A 26978-nucleotide genomic window follows, 5' to 3' on the forward strand; every position below is an offset into this window, starting at 1 on the left:
ATATATATCCCTTTGACTAAGTTGTGCATTTAATGTGGTCGATACAAATATTTGTTTTATATATATCTTGTCAAACAGTTTAGTACAGAGGATTACAACTATGAGTTTCATCACATCCCTGGTTTGAATCCTCCTGCGTATCTATTTACCTACTGTTTGATTCTGAGCAAGTCACTTATGAAGGCAAATGCTGCTGAAAAGTAGTAATCATATCTACTTGGTTTATTTGATTAACAAATGAATAAAATAAAATAAAAATAGGTTACTACTAGCCTCTTTATTAGCTGTTCTTCTTTAGGTTAAAGTTTGAGAAACCTGTGCTTTCTGTGTCGCCTCATTATGATTTTGTTTTGCTACTGTGTTTCACTTTGTATTTTATTTTTTTATTTTGTTACTGAGTCTAAAATAAATATTGATTTGTTTTGAATGCATTTGAGCACTGCATCATGGCAATGAGCTATCCACAAGATTATTTATGTATTTGTTTTCTAGAGATGCAGTCTGAGGTTTTTTTCTAACAGCATTTAGAAGTTTCCAGAATTCTTTAAAATGTTTCTACTTGCACTCGGTTTACTTGTATTTATACTGCTCATTATAACTGACAGCAGTTTAGATTTTTGCATGGAATGGTTAGGAGATGAGTAACACTGGGGGGGGGGGGGCTGTAACACTGTTCTATCCCTCTCAGCTCAGTAATTTCATAACAAATGCATGAATATTTGTGCAGTGTAATGTAGCATGATTTTTTTTTCTTTTCTTATTTCAGAACTACGGTGGTGGAATGAGGCCCCCACCAAGCTCTTTAAGTGGTCCTGGAATGCCCGGAATGAACATGTAAGATGAGAGTCTTGTAACTGCCTTTCCAAGGCAGCATTTCATGTTTTAGTTCATAAAGTTACAATTTTAGTATAATAGTCATCTGCTTGTATACCAAAGTAGCAAATGTGCAAAGACAACAGGCTTAACTAACGCTGATTGTTTTCCATAGATGTCATTCAGACACTAAGTTGAAAGCTAATAATGTAGTTTGCTGTGGAAGTAGTGGACTTAATTTGGTTATGGATGAACACTTTGAGTGTGAGTAGTCCCTTTACTAAAGGGTTAATATTTTTGCAGAGGGGTCTTCTGATGATTCAATAAGCAGCATGTGTTCTAATGAGTATGTTTAAGTCTTGGTCAGGGAATTGCACTGATTAGGTTACTGTTAGGTTCCTGTTGTTATGCACTATTGCTTAATTCGACATAAGATTAACGATAGATTTCATGTTTTGTCATTGGTCACGGGGAATTATCTTGAGAGGGTAAAACTGCTGTCAATGTCAGAAACTTTGTGTGTATACACTGACAGAAAAAGAATGAGAGAGGCAGAAGCAAAAACGATAAAAAACATTACAATATGAGAGCATTGAAGAATCATTGGTGGTGTAGCAGACAGTCCCCAGCTCATGTGAAGACTTGACTGTGATATACTTTACTTCCTATCTTCTCCTGCAGAAGTTGGTTTCTAACAGCCACATCTCTCTCCATCCTGTGTCATTAACGGTAATATAACACTACAGCATCTTTAACTTTAATATAGTGCTACAGCATTCTTAATTTTAATATAGCATTACAGCATCCTTAACTTTAATGTAGAAATACAGCATCTTTAACTTTAATATAGCGCTACATCATCTTTAATTTTAATGTAAAAGTACAGCATCCTTAACTTTAATATAGCGCTACAGCATCCTTAAATTTAATATAGCACTACAGCATCCTTAACTTTAATATAGTGCTACAGCATCCTTAACTTTATTACAGAGCGACAGCATCCTTAAATGTGTTATAGTGCTACAGCATCCTTAACTTTAATATAGCACTACAGCATCCTTAAATTTAATATAGCACTACAGCATCCTTAACTTTAATATAGTGCTACAGCATCCTTAACTTTATTACAGAGCGACAGCATCCTTAAATGTGTTATAGTGCTACAGCATCCTTAAATTTAATGTAGCACTACAGCATCTTTAACTTTAATATAGCACTACAGCATCTTTAACTTTAATATAGCGCTACAGCATCCTTAACTTTAATATAGCACTACAGCATCCTTAACTTTAATATAGTGCTACAGCATCCTTAACTTTATTACAGAGCGACAGCATCCTTAAATGTGTTATAGTGCTACAGCATCCTTAAATTTAATGTAGCACTACAGCATCCTTAACTTTAATATAGCACTACAGCATCCTTAACTTTAATATAGCACTACAGCATCCTTAACTTTAATATAGCACTACAGCATCCTTAACTTTAATATAGCACTACAGCATCCTTAACTTTAATATAGTGCTACAGCATCCTTAACTTTATTACAGAGCGACAGCATCCTTAAATGTGTTCTAGTGCTACAGCATCCTTAAATTTAATGTAGCACTACAGCATCTTTAACTTTAATATAGCGCTACAGCAGGACCTACTTGGTGCACACAAGAGGATACTTTGTGCCTTGTGCTTTACCAGCTTGTTGTTAACATTTCAGTACTGAATGCTCTAAGCAAAGCAATACTGTAATCGCTTTGTCACTGCGTGTCACCAGGTTTCTCTTTAAGGCAGTTTGATGTTTGTTGTGAGAAATGTGCCTTGTGTCACTTCAGTAATTGTGGTGGTGGGGAGCTGTCTGCTTATTCAGTGCAGAAAAGTAGTATCTTTTCCTGGTGTCTTACTAAAGGGCTACAGTTGGTATGGGTACTCTAGAATTAACAGGGACAATACCTGTTGTGAGAGGAAACACAAGTTCAAAAACAGAGAGCATGAGCATTTGTTTGTCATGCTTCTTAATTCACAGATGATGACAAATGTTACTTGGTGGAACTTTATCAGGTCATTCTGTTTTTGTAGTAACTGTACCATGAAAAAATTAGCTGAAGGCTTAGCAGGCCCCTGTGCAAGATGAGTAGCAGGATGATGGTAGTTCTTCTGGGAAACCCATGATGACCAGAATCATCGTAGAACTGGAGTGCAGTGTATACAAAGCATGGTAGCACAGTTGTGCAGTGTACAGGAAGCATGATAGGATAGTTGTACAGTGTACAGAATGCATGAAATGAGAGTTGTGCAGTGTATACAAAGCATGATAGGATAGTTGTGCAGTGTAGAGGAATCAGGGTAGGCTGGGTGCACAGTGTACAGAATGCATGATAGGACAGTTGTGCAGTATACAGAATGCATGACAGGACAGTTGTGCAGTGTACAGATATTGATAGGACAGTTGTACAGTGACAGGAAGCAGGGCAGGCTGGCTGTACATTTTACAGGAGGCAGAGAAGGCTGGGTGCACAGTGTAGAGGAAGCAGGGTAGGATGGGTGTACAAGAGGCAGCACAGGATGGATGCAGTGTGTAGTAATCATGACTGCATAGCTTAGTAGTGAGCAGATGAAATAGCAACTGATGGCACAGTTTACAGGAAGCATAGCTTTTAGCTGTACATGGTACAGGAAGCAAAGCTGTGCATATGTGGAGTATACAATATGTGAGGCTGGATTGTTGCACAAAGTTCATACAACCCGTTTTGCTACATAGCAAGTGGGTAGCATTGCTGGATAATGTCCTATTAACATTGGAAGTGATGATGTGCATGGCTGCCTGAATAATGTCATTAATGTCACTTGTTCTGTTGGTGCACATCAAAGAAAACAAGCAGAAGAATTCCTGTTGTGGAACATAGTTGTACCAAATGTGACAAAATGCATGTAAAAGGAATATATTTATTTATTTACTTACTTATTGGATGAATAATTCATAATAATGTTTATGTTCCTTCGCAGGGGACCAGGGGGACGGGGACCATGGCCAAATCCAAATTCAAATTCTGTGAGTTCCATTTATTTTGTTTCTTCTTAAAGAAAAAAAAAGTTTGTGACATCTTAAGTAGCTGAGAGTCTTGTGCTCTATGATTTCTAACGTTTGTATTTTCTTTGTTTTTGTGTCCTGTAATTTCCTTGTTTTTTGCATTTTCCATTGGTGCTCTTCAACTGTAAGTTCACCCTGAGATGCCAGCACTATGGGTTCATTGACAAGAGCAGATACTGGAGTGCCAGCAGGGCTGGGTAGGGAGGGGGTAGCCAGTGGCAGCTTGGACGCTGAGTGAAAGGTTTGAGGAGTAATAGTCTGCATCATTTATTATAAAAACAGTCGCACAACCACGGAGAAAAAAATATTACTTACCCAGTGAATCACTGCTGACGCACATACACGCGCTTCATGACCTGGCGGTACAACTTAACAGTGGGCATTAGCAAGGTGCTAGTAGTGAGTGACACTAAATCCATTCTAATTCCTGTACATCAGAATCATAGCAACAGTCATTTTCTACAGACTTAGAGTTTTCAGTTAAATGATTCAGTCATATGTGGTTTAGATCAAATGTGTTTTCGATCAAATGTGCCACTGTTCTTTTTTTTTTTTATCATATGTGCATTAGTTCAAATGAAATGTAATATATATATATATATATATATATATATATATATATATATATATATATATATATATATATATATATATATATGGGTCTGCCTGATGATATCAAAAGCCGACATTGTCAAAGACTGATTCATTGAGATCCATGAAAACCAATTTCATTGACAAACCAGATGAACAAAATCCTTCCCAGGGTAAGTATTAAGTTACCCAAACACACACAAAACCAACAGCAGAACACTCAAAAACCACCCAGGTGGGGAGCTGTGCCACCCCCCAATTATATATACCAACTCCAAGGTCACACTACAGTTTGGGAAAGGGCAAAGTTCACCTTCACGGCCAACAGGTTACTTACCCTTGGAAGGATTTCATTTATCCAGTCTGTCGATGAAGTGGGTTTTCATGGATGTCATCTCAATGAATCCGTTTTGACAATGTCGGTGTGTGCGCGTGTGTAATAAATATGTTTAAACTTTATTAACAGAATTTTTTGGCTGCCATTTTCCCCAATTATTACTGTAAACTGTGATACACAATTTAGGTTCATAGGTAGGTTATAGGCTATTGGCCCAAGGGCCTACGTAAGCCTAGCCAACAAGGTTCCCTGGCTTACGCCACCCAAGAAAGTTATTTTCCTGTGCCACTGTCGAGCAGAGACACAGAAGTGATCCCAGGGGTGTATTTCCTATTTCCCATCCACTCATCAATATTTTTCTTGAAGAGTGCTAATGAAGAACTTTGCTTGACATAGATGGGTAGCCTGTTCCAGAGTATGGGAAGTCTCTGGGACAGGAATCTATCCCTCCAGCATGTCCTGTTTATTGTGGTGACAAGGTTTAGGTCCCTAGAGCATGTAGCTCGGACGGATTGGGATTTCTTTAGGTGTAGCATGTCCAACAGCTCTGGGTTTGACAGAGCTTTATATGTTAGGCAGAGATCACCTCGGAGTAGGCGATATGCTGCGGAGTAAAGCTGGAGTTTTTTGAGGCGGTCAGTGTAGGGCATTTGTTTGAGGCCAGTAATCCTCTTTGTGAGGTACTTCTGTGGCTTTTCCAGCTGCTGCAGATGTCTTGCGAGGTACATTACAAAAGGGGCGTTGTACTCTGTAATGGGACTAATGAGTGTCGAGTAGAGGGGAACAATGACCTCTTTTTTCCTGGATGAGAGAACCCTTTTATGATGAGGTGTGCCACATAGAAGGACTTCCTGACTACTATGGCGCTGTGACTATCAAAGGAGAGACTACTGTCCACCTGGGTCCCAAGGTCTCTTATCACACATTCGGTGTTAAGTAGATTGCTGCCTATGTGGTAGTTCATGGGTACAGAGTTTTTACCAAAGGGGATGACACTGCACTTTTTGGCATTGCGCTTGAGGCCATGGCTCTGACACCAGGCATCTGTCTCAGCGAGGCCCTTCTGTAGGATGTCCACATCATTTGGGTCCTAGTTTGCAGTCATCTGCGAACTTCATTAGCCAGAGGCCTTCTGTGTTAGCCTGTACTTCAGAGAAGTAGATACCAAACAGGAGAAGCCCAAGTGGAACCCTGTGGTACTCCACTTGTCACTGCTTTGCGGTCAGATTTGGAGTCTGCAACTTTTACATTGTGGGTTCTGTCAGTGAGCCATTTGGCAACCCATCTTGTGACGTAGGGATTTATACCTAGTTTTGTGAGTTTAGCTATAATTCAAGAATAGGGGATGGTGTTGAAAGCCTTAGCAAGGTAAAGATAGGCTGTGTGAACCACCTTACCCTCATCTACAGCTATAGTGACTGCCTCAAAGAAGTCGATCAGGTTCAGGAGGCATGATCTGCCTTTCACAAACCCGAACTGGGTGGGATCCAGAGTTTGGAGGTTACCAATGTCTTTGTTTATGAGTTCCATGGCCTTGCAGACCAGGCTCGTCAGGCTAATAGGTCAATAGTTCCCGGGATCAGTTGTGGCTCCCCCTTTGTGGAGTGGGATAACTGTTGCTGTGCGCCATTCAGTGGGCACAAAGCCTGATGAGAGGCTATTATTGAACATGGTGCTTAAGTGGGGAGCCAGTTCATTCTGAAGTTCGTGTAAAACGCAGCCTGGGATGTTGTCCGGTCCCATGGATGCTGTGTTTTTGGCTTTAGAGTGTGCAGCATTTACCTGCGTAGTTGTGATTACAGGGACTCTTCATTCTTCCTGTATAGATATGGGCCCTTTAGGGGTTAGGGGGGGGCGGGTAAAGTTAGCATTTGAACCTATCTGCTAGGATGTTGACAATATCAGTTGGTTCTGTAATATTCGTGCCTTTGTGCTGTAACTCATAGCAGATCTGCCTGGGCTACAAGATTGGAGAGCTCTTCCATGTCTCTTTTCATGTAGATTCTTGACATAGCTATAGAATGCTTTGTGGTTGTCCTTAGAATTAGTGGCAATTTTGTTTTCATAGCTAGCTTTGGAGGATCTTATAAGGGATCTCAGCTTCTTACTGAGGCTGACCAGGGAGCTCCTCCACTCATGGGATTTTACTCTCTTTTGCAACAGTTTCTTCCGTCTGTTGTACAGTTTGTTTATGGCAGGGGACCACCAGATTGGCTTCCTTTTTTTAGATCCATGCACTCATGTAAATGCTTATAAAGTGCAATTGTGTAGGATTCAGTAGTCTTAACTGTATTGTCCTTCTGCATGGGTGTCATGAAGTTCAACACTTCTGTCTTAAGAAGCATGAAGTTGGCTTTGGAGAAATTGTTTACCATGGTTTCCTTAAAGGGGGTGGAGGCGGGATGTGGATATCAATGGTGATTAGTTTATGGTTGGGTCAGACCAACGAGGAGTTGACTTCAGGTGTGGAACACCGGTCACTCATGTTGGTAATGACTAGGTCAAGGATATTGTTGCCCCTGGTGGGGGTGTGGATAAGTTGATCCAGGGCATTGGAGTTTATGAATTCCAGAAAGTGTTGAGCTAAGGAGTTGGTACACGAGTAGTTTTCCCAGTTAATGGTGGGGTAGTTAGTTGAAGTTGAATATTATTAGGGTGTTTGGTTAAACCCTAATATTTTCCTGTACATCAAGAAAAGAGGAGTGGGAATCCTGGGCCATGGTGGGGGATCTGTAGCAAGCTACAATTTGGATTGTAGTTTTGCCCAGAGTTAGTTGCACTTGGATAACCTTGGATGCATTATGCTGAGCAACTAGCCTGGAAGTGTGGATATCCTTAACGAATATGGACACACCTCCGCCTTTGGTGTTTCGGTCCAGGTTACATGGCGAAAAAGAGTGGTATGAGTTGTAGCCTGGTAGTGCAGGGGTGCTCTCTGGAGCCTTGAACCAGGTCTCATTCACTGCACAGATATCAATGTTCTCCATTTTAAGGAGTGCCTCGAGTGAGTGCATTTTGAGATTTAGACTTCTAGCATTGAGTAGCATTACCCACAGTTTTTGCTTGCCTGTTCCTGTTACGGTGTTGAATTTGTTATTTGAACCTTGCCTAAAAGAGGCACTACAGGGTCAGCAAGAGCCTTAGCCAGTATCCGGAATCCCAGGGGTGACAGGTAAAGGCCATCTATGGCAAAGCATCGTGGTCTGTCGACCATGTCATCCCAGGCAGACAGATACTGGATCTCCTTAGAATGACACCAGAAGCTTAGCCAGTTGCTGAAGTCAATCATTTTGTCCTTGTACTGCGGTATCATTCGGGGAGATGGCAGAATGCTACTCAGAGCTAGGGTCATACCTGCTTGGGCTACAAGATCGGAGAGCTCTTCCATGTCTCTTTTCATGTAGTCCAGGGAGGTACGTCTCAGGGCATTCACACCAACATGGGCATTGACAGTCATATTTGTATTTGTTGTGGAGTGACCTGAGTGCGTGGGTTATGTGGCGGATCCTGGCACCCGACAGTAACCTTCTCCTTGTTTAGCCTGGTGAGTGGGACATCAGTGTGTCTGACTATAGAGTCACCTATGACTAGTGTGTTGGGTATGTTGTTTTGCCTTATTGGCTGTGGTTGAGTGGCACTCTGAGTCTGTGGGCTATGTGTCATTTGGGTTGTGTTGGGGGATGGAGGTTGCTTGCGTTTTTGCTTCGGAGGTCTCTGTTGCTCAGACAGGTTATTATTGAGAGTCTTCACAAATGTTTTTGTGTTACTGTGTGTGGATTTTGGTGGTGCAGATTTAGTGAGACTATGTGATGAGTGTGGTGTGGTGCATGCTTTGTCACATAGTCACCATGAGCATGTTTGTGTGTGTGCGTGTGTATATATGTGTGTATATATATATGTATATATATATATATATATATATATATATATATATATATATATATATATATATATATATTCACACGTGGATGTTCATGTTTACCTTGTCTTCATTATTTATGCCATTTTCCTTTTATTAACCTGTTTAAGTTAAGGATTCCCTCCCTCTGCCCACTGAAAAAATGCACAAAGGGCTGTAGGAAGAAATTGCCAATTGTTAACATAGATAAGTGATCTTGTTAAATAAAATGAACTCTGTATGCTCTTCCATAGTTGCCAACACTTACATGAATTTCCATGTGCTTAACATAGGTTCATAGGTTGGTACGAGGCTATCTGCCCTAGGGCCTATACAAGCCTAGCCATAACAATTCCCTGGATATTTCTTCCCACAATATTTACTTCCCTGGACCCCTGTCTAGCAGGGCGACTGACATGATCCCCGGGGTGAATTTCCTATCTCCCATCCAATCATCAAGGTTCCTTTTGAAAGAGGGCCAAGGAGGCGCTCTGCTTGACATGTATGGGCAGTCTATTCCAGAGTATGGGGAGTCTCTGGTTCAGGAACCTATCCCTTCAGCATGTTTTGTTCATTGTGATGACAAGGTTTAGATCTCTGGAGCGTGTGGCTCTGAGGGATTGGGATTTCTTTAAGTGGAGTATGTCCAACAGCTCAGGGTTGACATGGCCTTGTATGTTAAGCAGAGATCACCTCTGAGTAGACGATATGCCACAGAGTATAGCTGGAGTTTTTTTAGACGGTCAGTATATGGCATCTGCTTTAGACCTGTGATTCTTTTAGTGAGATATTTCCATGGCCTTTCCAGCTGTTGCTGATGTCTTGTGAGGTACATACCAAATGGGGCATTATACTGTATAATGGGTCTAATGAGGGATGAGTACAGTGGAACAATGACCTCCTTTTTTCTGGATGAAAAGCCCTTAGTGATGAGGTGTGCCACATAGAAGGATTTTCTGACTGTTGTGGTGATATGGTTATCAAAGGTGAAACCACTGTCCACCTGTGTCCCTAAGTCTCTCATCACACTTTCGATGCTTAGTTTACTGCCACCTATGTGTTAATTCATGGATACATGTTTTTTTCCAAAGGGGATTACTATACATTTCTTGGCATTAAGCTTGAGCCCATGGCTCTTGCACCAGGCATCTGTTTCTGTAAGGCCCTTTTGTAGAATATCCAGATCATTTGGGGATTCAGTAATGGCTCCCAGTTTGCAGTTGTCTGAGAACTTTGTTGGCCAGAGTCCCTTAGTGTTGGTTTGTACTTCAGAGAAGTAGATGCCAAACAAGAGTGGTCCCAGGACTGAACCCTGTGGTACTCCACTTGTCACTTGTCTGGAGCTGGATTTGGAGTCGGCTACATTTACAGTCTGGGTTCTGTCAGTAAGCCAGTTGGCAAACCATTGAATGACATAGGGATTTAGGACCAGCTTAGTAAGTTTATCTATGATTCCAGAGTGGGGGATGGTGTTGAAAGCCTTGGTGAGGTCCAGATAGGCTGTGTGGACCGCCTTACCCTCATCCACAGCTCTGGAGACTGATTCGAAGAATTCAATCAGGTTCAGGAGACAAGATCGGCCCTTCACGAACCCAAACTGGGTGGGGTCCAGTGTTTGAAGGTTGCCAATGTCTTTGTTTATAAGTAACAAATCAGGCTCGTCAGACTGATGGGATGGTAGTTCCTGGGATCCAAGGTGGATCCCTCCTTGTGGAGTGGGATAACTGTAGCTGTGCGCCACTCAGTGGGCATGAAGCCTGAGGTAAGGCTATGATTAAACATGACACTTTGGTGAGGTGCCAGTTCATTTTGTAGTTCATGTAGTACACAGCCCGGGATGTCATCTGGTCCCATGGATGCTGTATTCTTAGTTTTGGAGAGTGCGGTTTCTACCTGTGTGGCTGTGATTACCGGAATTTGGCAATCTTTTGGTACTGAGATGAGCCCGTTAGGGGGGGGGGGTGAAGATGGCACTAAATCGATCGGCCAGGATATTGGCAATATCCTTGGGATCAGTATATTTAATGCCATTCTGTTGTAGCTTAGAGCAGATCTGAGCATTGCCATTTAGATTCTTGACATAACTATAGAATGCCTTGTGGTTGTCTTTGGAATCTTTGGCAATTTTATTTTCATAACTAGCTTTTGAGGATTATATGAGGGATCTCAACTTCTTACTGAGGCTGGTGAGGGAGTTTTTTTGTATCCTGGGATTTTCCTCTTTTCTGCAACAGTTTCTTCCTTCTGTTGTATAGTTTGTTTATAGCAGGAGACTACCAGATTGGCTTCCTTTTTTTGGAGGAGAGCATCTTGGTTCTATTTGAGATGGCACGATTCATGCACGAGTGGATGTGCTCATATAGTGCCTTAGTGTTGGATTCGGCAGTCAGATTTTCAGATCCCGTCTGCATGGGTGTCTTGAAGTTTGTGACTTCTGACTTCAGTAGCATGAAGTTGGCTTTGGAGAAGTTTTTTATGGAGGTTTCCTTACTGGGGTGGGTTGGGGGGGGGGGTGGGATGTGGATATCAAGGGTGATATTTTTATGGTCAGACCTGACCAATGAGGGAGTGACCACTGGTGTGGAGCATCTATCTCCCATGTTGGTAATGACCAGGTCTAAGATATTGGAGGCCCTGGTGGGACAATGGATTAGTTGATCCAGGGCGATGGAATTTATGAATTCCAAGAACCGTTGGAAAAAGGTGTTGGTACCCAAGTAGTTTTCCCAGTTAATGGCAGGGTAGTTGAAATCAACCAGTATTAGGGTGCTTGGCTGTATCTTAATATTTTCCAGTATGTTTAGAAAGGTGTAGTGATATTTTTGGGGCATGGTGGGGGATCTGTAGCAAGCTACAATTTGGATTGCAGTCTTACCTAGTGTGAGTTGCAATTGGAGAATTTCAGATGCGTTGTGTTGGTCAACTAGCTTGGAGGTGTGAATATCCTTGGTGAATATGGACACTCCTCTACCTTTAGTGTTTCGGTCTTAGTTTTGTGGCTGAAAAGTGTGGTAAGAGTTGTAGCCTGGTATTGCAGGGGTGCTCTCTGGAGCCTTGAACCAGGTCTCAGTTCCTGCACAGATATCGATGTTCTCCATTTTTAGGAGTGCCTCGAGAGAGTGCATTTTGAGGTTTAGACTTCTAGCATTGAGTAGCGTTACCTTCAGATTTTGCATGCTTGTATCTGTTACGGTGGTGGTTTTGTCCTTTGAACCTTGCCTAAAAAAGGAACTATAGGGGTGGCAAGAGTTTTAGCCAGTAACCTGAATCCCAGGGATGACAGGTGCAGACCATCTCTGGCAAAGCATTGTGGTTTGTCAATCATGTCTTCCCAGCAGACAGATACTGGATCCCCTTTGTATGACACGAAAAGCTTAGCCAATTATTGAAGTCCATCATTTTGTCCTTATCATTCTGGGCGATGGCAGAATGCTACTCAGGGCTAGGGTCATACCTGCCTGGGCTACATGATCCGAGAGCTCTTCCATGTCTCTTTACATGTAGTCCAGGGGGGTACATCTCAAGTCATTCACTGCAACATGGACAATGACAGAGTCCTATTTGTACTTGTTGTGGAGTGACTTGAGTGCATGCGTTATGTGGCGGATCCTGGCACCTGACAGGCGGCTGACTGTAATTTTCTCCTTGTTCAGCCTGGTGAGTGGGACGTCAGTGTGCCTGACTATAGAGTCACCTATGACTAAAGTGTTGGGTACATTGTCTTGCTTAGGGAATGTTGTTGGGTGCCACACTAGTGTTGTGAACTATATGTCACTTTGGTCTTTGGTTGTGACTGGTGTTTGTTTGCATTTCAGCTTCAAAGGTCCTTGTTGCTAGGGCAGGTTAATGTTAATGGCCTCCACATATGTGAGTTTAGTGTTGCTATGTGTGGATGTTGATGGTGGTGGTTTTGAAGGGCTGTCAGCTGCTTAAGGTGTGTAGTGCAGGTGCTAACCTTCTCCTATTGACTGTTTAGCACAATCTTGGCCGGAGAGAGCTTTGCTTCCAGTTGGTCTATGCAAGTGCATCTCTTGCAGGTTGTAGTGTTGCGTGGTAGAAGGAGAGGGTTGTCTGTGTACTTGAGGCAGTTGCCACATTGCCCTAGTATGCCCAGATTCACAAGGTGGACAGGAGAATGTCACCCTGTTGTCATTCACTTACATTTTTTTGCAGGGAATTATAATGTACCAGCCTCAGGGACATAAACTCTTTCATTTATATACCTTCAGCAGGAAATATTTTCTCCATGAGTTCTTCCAACTTGACATCTGGTCTGTTTGCAGTGAAGGTGTTTCTGTCTGTAATGTAACCACTGATGAAAAAAGCTCCCTGATTCACTGTTTAAGATGCATCCAAACCCTCTTGCCCTTTTTCCTCAACTAGAGGTTGTGCCATAGCATGAGGTACATTGTTGTGAAAAAGGAACATATCCACATGATTAAGCAATATATTTACGACATGTGTAATCTTTTGAAATAATTGTATTTAAGAGTTAAGATAAGTGTTATACTTGTTATGGTACAGCTGATTGTGTCATTTATCACTGAAATAAGATTGTATGCACAGGGTAGTTAAATGAGTTTGAATCAGAAAGTGGTCTTTTCATGGGAGCGGCAGTTCTCTAGAGACTCCCAGGAGGACCCATGCACCCCCAGATTTAATACATCTGTAAGGTCGCAGAGCCACAAGACAAGTTAAATAAGTTGTCAACCTGAGTCGTTTGCTCAGTTGGACTTTTGTATCCTGATAGTTTTCTCAAAAGTCAAACAACCACGTGCCAACATTCTTGTGTTTTATTTCAGTACTTCACTGAATGAAAAAAATGGATGTATCCATGCAATTGTTTACCAGAATATTCCAGGTGTACTTTTTATTCATTATAGATTAAAGTCTGCTGAAGAAAATACAGAAATATGAATGTGGCTCCTTGGGCATTAAGGAGACAGTTCTTTATCAATTTATATCAGGGTCGTTGAGTGTAAGTGATATCTGTCACCGTTTTATCCCTGACATCTGTGTCATTAAGTGCTAACACTCAGTGATCCAAAACACATAAAAATGGCCAGCACCAGCTAGGATGGGACAATGCAGACTTTATTAATGTCAAACCACAGTCAGGAGACCGGGTTTGGCCCAAAAGCCTTTGTCAGTGTATCAAACTGACTGCAGTAAACCACATTTTATATTAATCACCAAAAAATTAAGTGGCTTATAAGCCAATAACAATCCATTTCACAAATGATCATTCAAGCCAGGTGAAAGTAATCCACCCAGTCTCACAATCCATGATTTCTCCTTTTTATTGAGAATGTTATGCCAACCAGCCTTATAGTATCTATTACCCAAAAATTTTTATCATTAATAATGAATTTAAAACTAACAGAGGTATGAGTAATGGTATGTTTGTATAGGGCATTTGTGGAATATTTATTTTTAATGTTACTGAGATGTTCTGATACAAGTAGACTAATTGGTCTGGAAGTCTGGCCAATGTAAAAGGCTGAACAAGTACATACCGCAAGGTAAATAACCCAATCACTACTGCAATTGGAAAAGGTGTGTGTGGAAAAAAAATCCATGGTGTATTTTTGCTAGTGAATTCCTTTGTTTAGTAGATGTATTTACAAAAAGAACAATGGCCACCGGGGAAACTCCCCACTACCATAGTGCCATCCAGTGCATCCTGCGACAAATTAACTTGCGGTATATTATGTTTATAATGACTAAAATGGCTGCCCAAGGTCTTACCTCTACAAAATGTAAACACACATCTTTCACCCAACAAGTCATTTAATCTTTCATCAGCCGATAAAATGTCCCAGTGTTGTTGCACTAAATCCATAAAGCAATGAGTATTCCTGTCCTAGCTTGTTGTAAATCTGATTTTTTTTGGTTATGATCCTGATTTATATGTTTTTTTTATATTTAAGTAAATCACTTCTACAAAGTTGTTGAACCTCCTTACTGTTTTTTATCAGCCGCGCTGAAGGATAGCCTCGTTCTGTAAAACATTTAATTAGGTCCTGGTTGAAATGTGCATAATCTTCTGTGTTAGAGCAGATGCAATGAATCCTCATAAATTGAGACTTTGGAATATTGCTGATAACATGTTTAGGATGGCAACTTGAGGCATGCAACAATGTGTTTGAGTGAAAAGGTTTCCTAAATACAGAACTAACGTACCGTCCTGCTGTCTGTATAAGTTCACATCCAAAAATGAGATGGAATTTTGTTCACAATTTACCATGAACTTGATGCCCCATTTATTTTCATTTAAATATTGAACAGACTTGTGTAAATGTACCAGGTCCGATTTCCACACCATCCAGCAATCATCCAAAAATCGTCTCCAAATATCTATTTCATCAAGAAATAGATTATGACTGGAGTCATAAGTAATCATCTGTTCAAGATAACCCATGAACAAATCAGCATATATGAGTGCAAAGGATGCACCTATGGCTGTACCCTTAAGCTGTAAAGAACGTTTACTATTAAAGTAGAACACAGTTTTAGTAAGGACATGATGTTCATCGTGCATACAGCTGCAGTCATTACAGATGGGTTATCCTGCCGTCAGGCGGGTCCTCGGTCGGCCGAATTCCAAAGTCTAGGTCCGGCGTCGGTTGTCGTCGCTTCTTCCCTGATGTCAGTGCGGCAGGGGTAAAAAAGAGGCAGCCGACGCCATTTTCTTCAGTCTTTCTTGCCGCGTGGTGCCTGAAGCAGAAGCAGTTCACAAGTGCCGGTCGGCCAGCTCCTGAGATTTACGAACAGTATTTCAGCCGAAGTCTTCTTTAAAGCTAAGTACCCCGTTGGGGAAACTTTTCGTGCCTCAGTCCGATGTCAGACAAAGTTAATAATTGCATTTCTTGTGGGAAGCAAATACCGCATAAGGATTTTCACTCTTTCTGTATACCTTGCTTAGGGCCAGACCACGTCGTCTCGACCTGCCGTTTTTGTGCTAGGTTCAATAAGCGCACTATTAAGCGCCGGGCGGAGTTCGCCCTTCATTATTTTGGCAAAAAATGTTATTATATCATGTCATCGGATACACCGACGCCAGTTTTAGGAAAAAGACGCAAAGACAAGGACCGACATCCGAGGTCTGCACCGAGTACTGAGACCACGCTTAGGCCGACTACCGGTTCTCCGGTTCTCAGCGAGGCGCCTATGGAGCCCCTGACTACCGATGAAATTATTTTACCGGTGTCTTCAGTACCCGAGGTCGCAGTCTCCTCTGTCTCCATTCCCACTGCAGATACCGACGCCACTCTTGGCAGGGAAACCGAAAATTTAGTGAGGCCTGCCATTTCTGAAGGCATCTTCAGGCCTACCACCTTCTCTATTAAATCCTTCACTAAATCTAAAGCTACCATCAAAACTAAAAAACAGGGTCCTCAGACCTCCTCTCAAGGCCCCATGCCTAAAAATCAGATGCTTAAAATGGCTGAGGATTTGATAACTCTCAGCAGGGGTTCTCAACCCCCCCCCCTCTGACAAAAGACCCAGATTGGAGGAAGACTACCCTTCCTCAGACCAGGCTTCTATTACCTCAGACCATTCTGAGGACCAGGATTATGCCTATTCCCCTTTTGAAGACTCTGATGCTGAGGAGTCTATTCCCTCGGTCTCCCCCCCTGAGGACTACTCTTTTGGGGAAACCCTGCATACATTGAGGGAGCACTTCCACTGGGAAGGCCAAGATTACTCAGATTCCAAGAATAGGCTCAGGGAATTTCTACTACTCCCCCAGCATAGGCCCCTGGCTATCCCTCCTGTTTTAGATATTTTGGATGATGTGTACGCAGAAGCCAGTCTTAATCCAGATTCTTTACCTCCAGCCCCTGTTAAACCAGACAGGTATTACCGGGTTCCTGATTCTCACCAGTTCCTTTATAAAAGCCCTTCTGCTGACCCAGAAACAATTTCACAGGGTCCCAAGGGAATAAAGGCCTCTACTGCTAAAAATCCTTTACCTTCAGAGAGAGATTCCAGAGCATTAGAAAGGTGGGGGAAAAAGGTGTATACATCAGCCACTTTAACCATGAGGGCATTAAACTACCAATTTCATATGTTAAAGTACCAACAGTTTTTGTTATCTCGGCTGAAGAGCAAAATGACACAAACAGAACAACCAGATTTGAAAGAGTTGCAGGATTTGTTGCATGGAGCAGAGCAAGTGGGTAAACATACCTTGCAGTGTGGTTTTGATGCTTTAGAGGCCTCATGTAGAGCTGCTGTCACAGGGTCTGTCATACGTAGATATGCTTGGCTCAAAGAGCAAACCTTACCAGATCATGTCAAAGCAAAGTTATTAGATGCACCACTTCAAAAAGATGTATTGTTCGGTGTTAAAGCTGAGGAGGTACTAAAGAAAATGGAGGAAAAAGCGAAATCTATGCAAACAGTTAAAGATTTCTTGCAGGTGCAACCTCCATGCTTCAGCAGAAACTGGCCTTCAAAAAATTGGTCTTTCCAGCCACGGACAGACCTCAAAGGGGCAGATACAGACGCCCAAGGGGTAGAGGACAACCTCAAGGATCTTACAGAGCTAGACAGTGGCAAGCACCAATCCCAAGAGGTGGAGAAGATAGACCACAGTCATTTAGAAAACAGACACAATGACTCCCCCCTATGCCTGCCAAACAAAGCTATAATGGCAGCACCTTTAGGCGGAAAACTGGCATTATTTTCAAAAAACTGGCACATTGTTACAAAAGACAAATGGATTCTGGACATTATAGACAGAGGCTACAGGTTCCACTTTCACACCCTTCCAAAAATAAGAGGCTTGCCAAACCTGCCACAAAATCAATGGGCAGAGGCACAAAGACAAATTTCCGCTCTCATGGATATGAAAGCAATTCAAGAGGTACCTGCAAAAGAACAAGGTCAAGGTTTTTACTCAAGACTATTTCTGGTACCAAGGAAGGACAAAGATTGGAGATCCATCTTAGACCTATCCATCCTAAACGCATATCTACAGGTACCAAAATTCAAGATGCTCACATTACAGCAGCTTCTTCCCATGCTGGGCAAGGAGTCTTGGTTGGTAACGATGGACCTCAAGGAGGCATACCTGCATGTCCCTATCAGACAAGATTGTAGAAGATACCTCAGATTTCTTGCAGGTTCAACCCATTACCAATTCTCTGCATTGCCCTTTGGCTTATCTACTGCGCCCAGAGTGTTTACGAAATGCCTGGCATCAGTAATTGCCTTCTGCAGACAAAAAGGAATACAAATCTACCCATATCTGGACGACTGCCTGATCCAAGCGGACAGCAAGGACATTCTATTGCAGCATATGGCGTTTGTAATAAAACTGTTAAACTACCTGGGATACACAGTGAACAAAAAGAAATCAAAACTAATACCTTCTCAACAGATAATTTTCCTGGGTGCCAGCTTAAATACAACCACCCAGATGGCCTACCTCACGCCAGACAAACAGGGGCAACTGTCTCAATACTTCAACAAAATGGCAACTTTAACAAGACTAACTGCAAGGAAAGTCCTGCAGGCTCTGGGATTCATGGCATCTTGCATCCTACTGATACCATGTGCAAAGCTGCATATGTGAAAACTACAATGGTACCTAAAAAACTTATGGTCTCAACACAGCCACAGCTTGGAAACAATTATACCACTCATTCCATGCCTTCAAAAGGAATTTTTGTGGTGGGCTCAAGCATGCCAAAGAAACACAGGTCTCCCTTTCTGTTTACCTCAAGCAACTCAAATCATCACAACGGGCGCCTCAGACTACGCCTGGGGAGCACACATGGCAGATCAGTGCATTCAGGGAAAATGGTCCCAAAAGAGAAGCACCTACACATCAACCAAAAGGAGATGCTAGCCGTGCAAAATGCTCTTATGACCTTCAAGGACCTACTGCATCCAGGCCAGCTATTGATAAGGACAGACAACACCACAGTCATGTGGTACATAAACAAACAGGGGGGAACTCATTCATACCCCCTGTGCAGGCAAGCCATGACCCTGTGGAACACAGCTCTGGAATTACAAATTCAACTACAGGCACAATTCCTGCCAGGGAAAACACACTGGCAGACAACTTAAGCAGAAATATGACTGACCCACACGAATGGAAGTTGCATCCTCAAGTGTTCTCAAAGATAACTCAGGCATGGGGACAGCCAGACATAGATCTATTTGCTACCCACAGAAATTACCAGTTGAAAAAATTCTGTTCAAGGACCTATTATCCACAGGCCTGGAAAGTGGATGCACTCTCCTTCAATTGGACAACATTGACAGTCTATGCCTTCCCGCCTCTTCCTCTACTGACCAAAGTTCTATTAAAAGCCAGAGCAGAGAGGCCACAAATGATTCTCATTGCTCCAGACTGGCCACGACAGCACTGGTATCCTCTCCTAAAGAGCCTGTCACACTCACCACCATGGATCCTACCTCTAGTTCCTCTTCTGTTGTCCCAGCACAACTACAAAACCCTTCACAGCCAGCTCAAAACCTTAAATCTAGCTGCATGGAGAATACCTTAATTTCCCAACAGACTCTCCTCTCCAAGGAGATGCAGGATGTCATCTTGGAGGCCAGAAGACCCTTTACTAGAAAAACCTACTCCGCCAAATGGAAACGATTTTGTTTCTGGAATCAAGAAAAGGGCCAGAATCCTTGGGTAATAAATATACCTCAAATTTTACAGTACCTAACTGAGATGTTAAACAGTGGCCTTTCCTTCTCCTCCATCAAGATCCACGCTTCAGCCATTTCTGCACAATACAATACAGATCCCCCTTTATTCTCACATCCTCTATTAAGGCAGTTCCTCAGAGGGGCAAAAAATATAAAACCCCCACGGATACCACCAGTCCCAGCTTGGGACCTCAACTTCGTAATGGAAAAGCTGACCCTGCCTCCCTTTGAGCCGGCTTCTTCAACAGAGCTACAGTACTTGTCGTGGAAAACAGCCTTCCTTCTGGCTATTACCTCAGCACGCAGGGTTTCGGAGCTACAGGCCCTCATGGCTGTGCAACCATTATCATTTTCCATCAGGACAGAGTTTCCTTACGAACCAACCCTACCTTCATGCCAAAGGTAGTATCCAGTGTAGCTTTGAATCAGACTATCCACTTACCTACCTTTTATCCAAATCCACAGAACAAAGGGGAGAGACTACTACATTCCTTGGACATTCACAGACAACTTTGTTATTACTTGGACAGAACAAAGCCATTCAGGAAATCTGAGCAACTCTTTGTGTCCTATGCTACAGGTGCTCAAGGAAAGGCTATTTCCAAACAGACAATTTCAAAATGGATAGCCCACTGCATACGTTTTGTTATTCATTTCATGGAAAATCTGTGCCTGTATACATCAGATCCCACTCCACCAGGGCTACAGCTACCTCTGCAGCTTTCCTCAGGGGGGTCCCTACCAAGGACATTTTGGAAGCAGCTACTTGGAGTTCAGTGCACACTTTCTCCAAGCACTACCACCTTACACTATACTCAAAATCTAGAGCAGGCTTTGCCACAGCAGTCCTGCGGGGCATCCTAGCCCCTCCTAGTTCCACTTAGTACCTACCACCCTTACATAGCTTTGGGATTCTACCCATCTGTAATGACTGCAGCTGTATGCACGATGAACATAGTACAGTTTTGTACCTACCATAAATGTAGATGTTCAAGTGCTCATACAGCTGCAGTCCAGGTTACCCTCCCTCCATCCCCTCTTAGGACAGGCCTTATGACAAACACCTTTATCATACAACCTATTTGGGGTATTCTTTTATGGAGTATTTGCTTGCAACTACTGTTTTTGATTTATCTACATTGCATGTTTGCATAATATTATGTTTTGCCTTCCTTCTGGGGGCACCTGACATCTGGGGCAAAAAAAACTGAAGAAAATGGCGTCGGCTGCCTCTTTTATACCACTGCCGCACTGACATCAGGGAAGAAGCGACGACAACCGACGCCGGACCTAGACTTTGGAATTCGGCCGACTGAGGACCCACCTAACGGCAGGATAACCCATCTGTAATGACTGCAGCTGTATGAGCACTCTAACATCTACATTTATGGTAGGTACAAAACTGTACTTTCTGCCAAACACAGAAGAAAGGTATTGAATCCAGGACTATATAATGGAATTTTACCCAACCTAATACTCCAGGGTGCACAATCCTGCCCAGTGTGGAATACTGGTATATAAAGAAGTTACATCCAGAGTGTACATTAACCAACCAGGCTCCAATTGAGTGTCAGATATGATGTTAAGGAATTCTGTGGTGTCCTGCAACTGTGCCCTAACGCCCTTCAGCAAAGGTTTTACATATGTGGTCAAATAAACAGACATTGATTCGGTAAGGGAAACCTTCCCGGATACAGTTGGTCTCCCTGGTGGTTTATTGACATCCTTATGAATCTTCGGAAGAAGATATAAGTATTGTGGTAACGGATCTTTTATTTTTAAATGAAATGATGTGTTCTTACAAATAATTCCCTCACTAACTGCAGTTTCCAAAAATTCATCTATCAACTTTATAAACTTAGGTGTAGGGTCAGTTGGCATACCCCTATTAAATCTGGCATCCTGCAGTTTCCTATCTGCTTCCTCTACATACATCACCACTATGTTGCCACCCTTATCTGCTTAAATAATAACTATATTTTTATTATTCCTAAGCCTGTTTAAAGCTTACATTTCAAGTTTTTATTGTGATTAGAACCAAAATGCAATTCTTTCAAAATACATCTTTGAAAAATATCAACATTTTTATTCATTGGTGGGACGAATGTAGATTTATAAAACTTAAAGCCAGTAGAATAAAGGAGACTACCATCAACGCTATCATCATGAAAGCGCAGTTTGGGATTTAATAATCTACAAAATGAGTATAGATCCTCCACAAAAGTATCCTCAGACACTAAAAATCCAGGAATAAAATTCAGTCCTTTATTAAGTATCATATAATCTGAATCTGACAAAACAGATGAAATATTGAGAACATTACTTTGAGAATTTACTTCGGTTTCAAAGTTTCAGCACTGCTTCCAAAGAACCATCTGAACTTGTGTTTCCTGCCCCTCCTCCTTTTTCTTTACTTGTTCAAAAGAACAAGTTATTTTATGGGCTGGTGATGCAACAGTTAGCTTTGCTGACTCGTACTTTGTTTCCCCAGTTTGCTTCTCCTGTGGTGTGTCTTTTTACCGCTGTTTTGTTGAAAGTGTGCTGACATACTGCATTTCCATGTGGTATGCCAACAGCTTGGCGGCAGACAGGAAGGCCCTTCAAAAGATCATTAACTCTGCCTAGAAAATCTTTGGCTGCTCACTACCCTCTCTCGAGGAACTTTTCAGCTCTCGCTGTCTCAGCAGGGTAACCAGCATCTTCAAAGACCATTCCTACCCTGGATGTCACCTGTTTGAGCTGCTGCCTTCTGGCAGATTGTTCAGGTCTATTCCATCTCTGACAAATAGACAGTTTCTATCGCAGTGCCATATGTGAACTGAACAATGCTAAATATTCACACTGAGTACAAATAGTAATTTGCACTGTAAGGTATATGTTTACATTCCTGTGCACCTTACTTTATTCCATTCATGTGCAATATGCCAGGTGCAATAACTTGGTTGTTTACTGCATTGCATTGCATTTTATTGTATTGATTGGTATTGTATTGTATTCTATTGTTTATTCATGTTCATTATATGTGAGTGCACCTTAGGAGGATTGCTGAAAATGTCATTGTACATGTGCAATGACGTTAAAGGAATCTTATCTTCTATGTAGAATCTACATGACATGTCTGTTTTTGCCTCGGTTTTTGCTTGGTGCTTCTTATTTCTTCCCACATCACAAAGATGTCCTGTAGGTGAATAAGTAATGCCCATAAGTAAGCGTACTATGTTTGGGAGTGAGTGAGTGTGTGCATTCTGTTACTCGTTTGTACCTTATTCAGCATTAACTGTTTTGTCTTGTACCTAGTTAGTGCCAAGGATAGGCTTTGGCTTCCCTGTGAGCTTGAATTGTATTACGTGGATAATCCAAGAATGTCTGTAGCTAATGTATGCATTGTTTGTGTTGCAGATACTGTATTATTACCTTGTGCCAACATTTGAATTCTCTACTTTATTTAATAGGCTTCATGTTTACAAACTGGTGTAGCACTCCATTAAAGTTTAAACTACATTCTTGAGCTTACATATTAGCTTCTGCATTAGAAAAGTACCTTCTTTTATTTGAATAAAGTCAAATGTAAACGTCTAGGTTAGCATAATGGTTAAGTTGTTTACCTCAGAAACACAAGGTGCAGAGTTTGATTCTCAGCCTTAGGAAACTGGCTAGAATTAAAATGGCCTGCAAGAGCAGCCAGTTGTGTACTTACCTATGACCTTGAGTACCACAGTGTTACTAAAGTAATTTGTAGAATGCACTGTAATGTAGTACCTTGGATAGCAAAACAAGCTGTGATGGTATGAAGTAGGCTTTATCAATGCTGCATGCCATACATTTTTGAACATTCTGCAGCTGTCAGATTACATTGTTTGTTCTTAACCAAAAAAATTGATTAAATTGTGCCTTTGCGTCATACTTCTCAACATGGAAACATCAAAAATCTGGACAAAGGCCCATGAAAAGTAGGTGCAATTGGCCAAAAATAGGGACACTGATTAACATTAATTTTGCATATCCCGCCCACCTTGGTGCAATTGTGAGATACCAACATTCAACTGCAAATAGCATGTATACACACACACACACACACATATAATAAATATATATATATATATATATATATATATAATACACACACACACAGGCACACACACATATACACACAAAATTCCTGCTACATTACACTGATAAATTCTGTTGACAAAGTCCTAAAATATGATCACATCCAAACATTTTCAAATTCAGAACCACTATACACAAATTAAAAAAAAAAAACTTTTTTTCAGGTTGATCTTTGTTCTTGTTGAACACAAAATGGGTAAGCTGTTATTACAGTCTTTGGTTTATGACTTCCTAGAGTAATTTTGAAAAACAAAAGTAGCAAAACCCCTCTTTTCTTGATAGCTGTGCTGTAAAATGTTATGAGCAGGGTTTATGACAAAAGAATGGTGAGGAGCTTAGTTTGACAGCTTGTATATGTTCCAAAAAACAAATCCAAAAACGAATGACAAACACCACGACTAGATGTGTTTTAATAAAAGAAAAGAATCTCCTAAAAAGACAACTGAAGGGAGCTGTGTTGTAGGTCTCTAACATACAAGAGCAGCAGCTGAGCCCGAAAACCAGCGAGAGCCAAACTTACTGCTCCCCATCCCGTCACGGGTTGCAAAATGGGTATGGCTTGCCTGTGTACTGCTGTCCCCCTGCAATCTAAAACTATAGCAATATAAACCTAAAAAGGGTGGTGCACATTCAAGCAAAGCTCATTGATATCTCATCTGTCGTATTGGTTCCTCTGGATGTGGTGTTGGTGTATGAAACGATGATTCACATCCACTCTTCCCTCAGGTTTGTTAAAGGAAACTGTACTGTCTGCTAGAACTGTGGCTGTCTATGTCCACGTCTAATGGATGTGATCAAAAGTAACACTGTGTCCCCACCATAGCTGTCAAACAGTATGAGCACAATCACAATAATTAGGCTGTGAGTGAGGGCTTTATTCTGAAGAAGTCTCCGGATGTGGAGACGAAAGCGCTTAATGTGTGTTTAACTAGAAGAATTGTACATTGTCCGTTGGTGTTTCTATGTTGGAGACAATAAATTCTATTCTTTATTATTTACCACTGGTTTCGAGTCTCCTACTGTGGGCAACCTTTATTGTGCCGGATTCGGGTTTGTTCATATTTGTTGGCTGATTGTTCTACAAGTTTACAGGCTGTGAGTATGCTCGTAGGCCAACCATATACTTAACTGGCGGTGTGGAATGGGATTGGAACGGGAGGGAATCTGATGGTGGTGACTGCCTTATAAAGAAAAACACCTCTTCTCAAAGACGTTAAAGACAAAAAAAAACTATCATCTAAAATTTTAGCACAACATTTTCTACAGTTAAGTCTTCCCGTGCTTCAGCACTTTAACTATGACCAGAAATGCAGATTGGCATTTGGGCATTCATTTACAAAGCCGTTATATGTTGCCACACCCCCATATGAACGCTAACACATTATAAGTTATATGCCAATAAGAAATGTAGCAGAAAAGAGACAAAAGATAGTGAATTTACACTATCCAGATGAGGATAAACGTAGAATTTGACTTCTTTTAGTGCAGAAAATGCCTTTTAAGTCGCATGCTCTTTTTCTTTCAATGTCACAAGTTAATAGAACTAATGCATTAAGAATTGTACTTGCTTACTCTTACTCCTGATCGTCTTGGATGTGTGTCTGACTTTGAATAAGAGGTTAGGATCGCTGCAGCCGATGCCCTAGATAATCTACCATTTTACAAGTTCCACTGAGAAGTTACCAGCACCTTCGGTGAGACTTGAATGAATCTTGCTAACAGACAAAGTGATTCTTCTTGGACTGTCTCTGGATTTGTCTCAGGAGATTTACTCTTTTGCTGCATGTGCATGTGGTTGAAATATTCAGAATAGCTACACCTCTCATCTCTCTCTGATTTTGCCTCAAACCTTTTGTCCTGTCCCAAGCAAAATATTTGATTCCCCTACTAAATCACTCAGAATTGGATGCTGTCGATAATGGCATACATTACAGTTCGTGCTTGTTCAGAAAATGCATGAGGATGCAAATCCATTCAAGATGATTAGCATCACAATTGATCATGGGAGATTTTGGGTCTTTACATCATCCCCTTGCTCCGTCATTATTGAATCAAGAAATTGAGGCATTGAGCACTGTAAAGTAAGTAATCGGTACAGAACAGTACAGTACTGACATTGTTGCCAAGTTATTGTTGCATTTAACTCTTAACAGAGCGTAGACTGCAGCAAGAGAAGAGAAGTACCTCAATTTTGCAAACAAGCTTTGGAGACTGGCTAAGTCAGAACCAAAGCCGCCTTGTACTGGTTTTCCACTGGTAATGAAAACAATTCTGGTAAAGGTCAGCAGGGTAACAATTAAAAAACTGAGAGTTGGGAAGGTGTGTGTCTAATGATATCACACCATGGGTGGTCTTGACTGTCAAAACGAAAAGGGGACATGGATGCTGCAGGTACAAAAACAGTGAAATTGGGCATAACAGAAGCAGAAAAATACAGATTCTGTGCTAGTCCCTGTATCCTACTTAAAGCATTAATTGGTGACAAAAAATAAAAAAAAAAAGTTCTCAAAGCTTGCAACTTTAACACTCTCCCATTGGCCCTTTAAGACACACTGCCATGTGGATGGTGCTGACTTAAATATTGACATCCCAATGTGACTGTCAGTTTAACTCTGGCTCCGCAATGAAGTTTAACTATTAATGCACAAAGGGGGAGGGTGGTGGGCTAAAGACGAATTTTAACTATCACTCTAATTCACTGAAGAAGTTAACAGAACAGCCACTTTTTTAAATTCTTTCATTTTTATGAACAGTAAACAGTATGAACCTATAATGTCAGCCCAATGTTGCATAATGTACACTTCGTAAGCAGTAAACAGTGCAACTTCTGATGCCAGCAGCATTGAGTAGAAACCACCATCCACAGTTTTGAATCTGATAGCCGTAACTTAGAATTGTAAATAAAAGTAAAAAAAAGATTGAGAATGGAAGGGGCCACTTGTGAATTCATGGCACACCATTATTTTGCCTCAAAGCCAGGAAACACAAAGGAATTCAGTATGGATGAGAGGTAAGCTTTGCTAGGAGCTTCAAATCCAGATTTGTTCTTAGGAAATGGAGGTTTGTAGGCCATCTTTCATGCATCATCTCTGATGTCACTGCACTAAGTGAAAGGTAGTGCGGAAATAATGCATTTGTATGAAAGGAATGGATGATGTTTATGACTTGGATTTTACACAATTGTGCAAAAAAGTATAGTTTCCTTGTCTGATTACCTATTCTCTGTCTCTCTCTTTTTAGTTTGCATATGTTCTTAAGTCAGTGCTCAGGCAATCAAGTAGTATAAATTTAAAACATTAACAGATTTCTTACCAGATATTTTACTCTTTGGTAATACTCAATTTTAAATATTTGTATATTAATGTTTTACCCTATGACTAACTCAGTGCTGTCTCTCTTCCAGAGATGCTTAGTTTTTCTAAACTACTAGTATCAAGTCATAGTGTTAGACATTTATTGTAGTG

At 41.4% G+C, this 26978-nt stretch overlaps 1 protein-coding gene across 3 annotated transcripts in view; it reads left to right on the forward strand.

The window, feature by feature from the left end:
• SSBP4 (single stranded DNA binding protein 4) overlaps positions 1–26978 on the forward strand; it is a 1807268-nt gene that overhangs the window by 1629900 nt on the left and 150390 nt on the right. For all 3 annotated transcript variants that reach the window (XM_044053843.1, XM_044053842.1, XM_044053844.1), the window contains 2 exons: positions 767–834; positions 3814–3859. In XM_044053843.1, the coding sequence (XP_043909778.1) occupies positions 767–834; positions 3814–3859 (114 nt within the window). The remainder of the gene's footprint in view (positions 1–766; positions 835–3813; positions 3860–26978) is intronic.

Source organism: Protopterus annectens, chromosome 13.part0 (genome assembly GCF_019279795.1).
Source record: "Protopterus annectens isolate FY-2018-M chromosome 13.part0, PAN1.0, whole genome shotgun sequence".
NCBI lineage: Eukaryota > Metazoa > Chordata > Ceratodontiformes > Protopteridae > Protopterus > Protopterus annectens.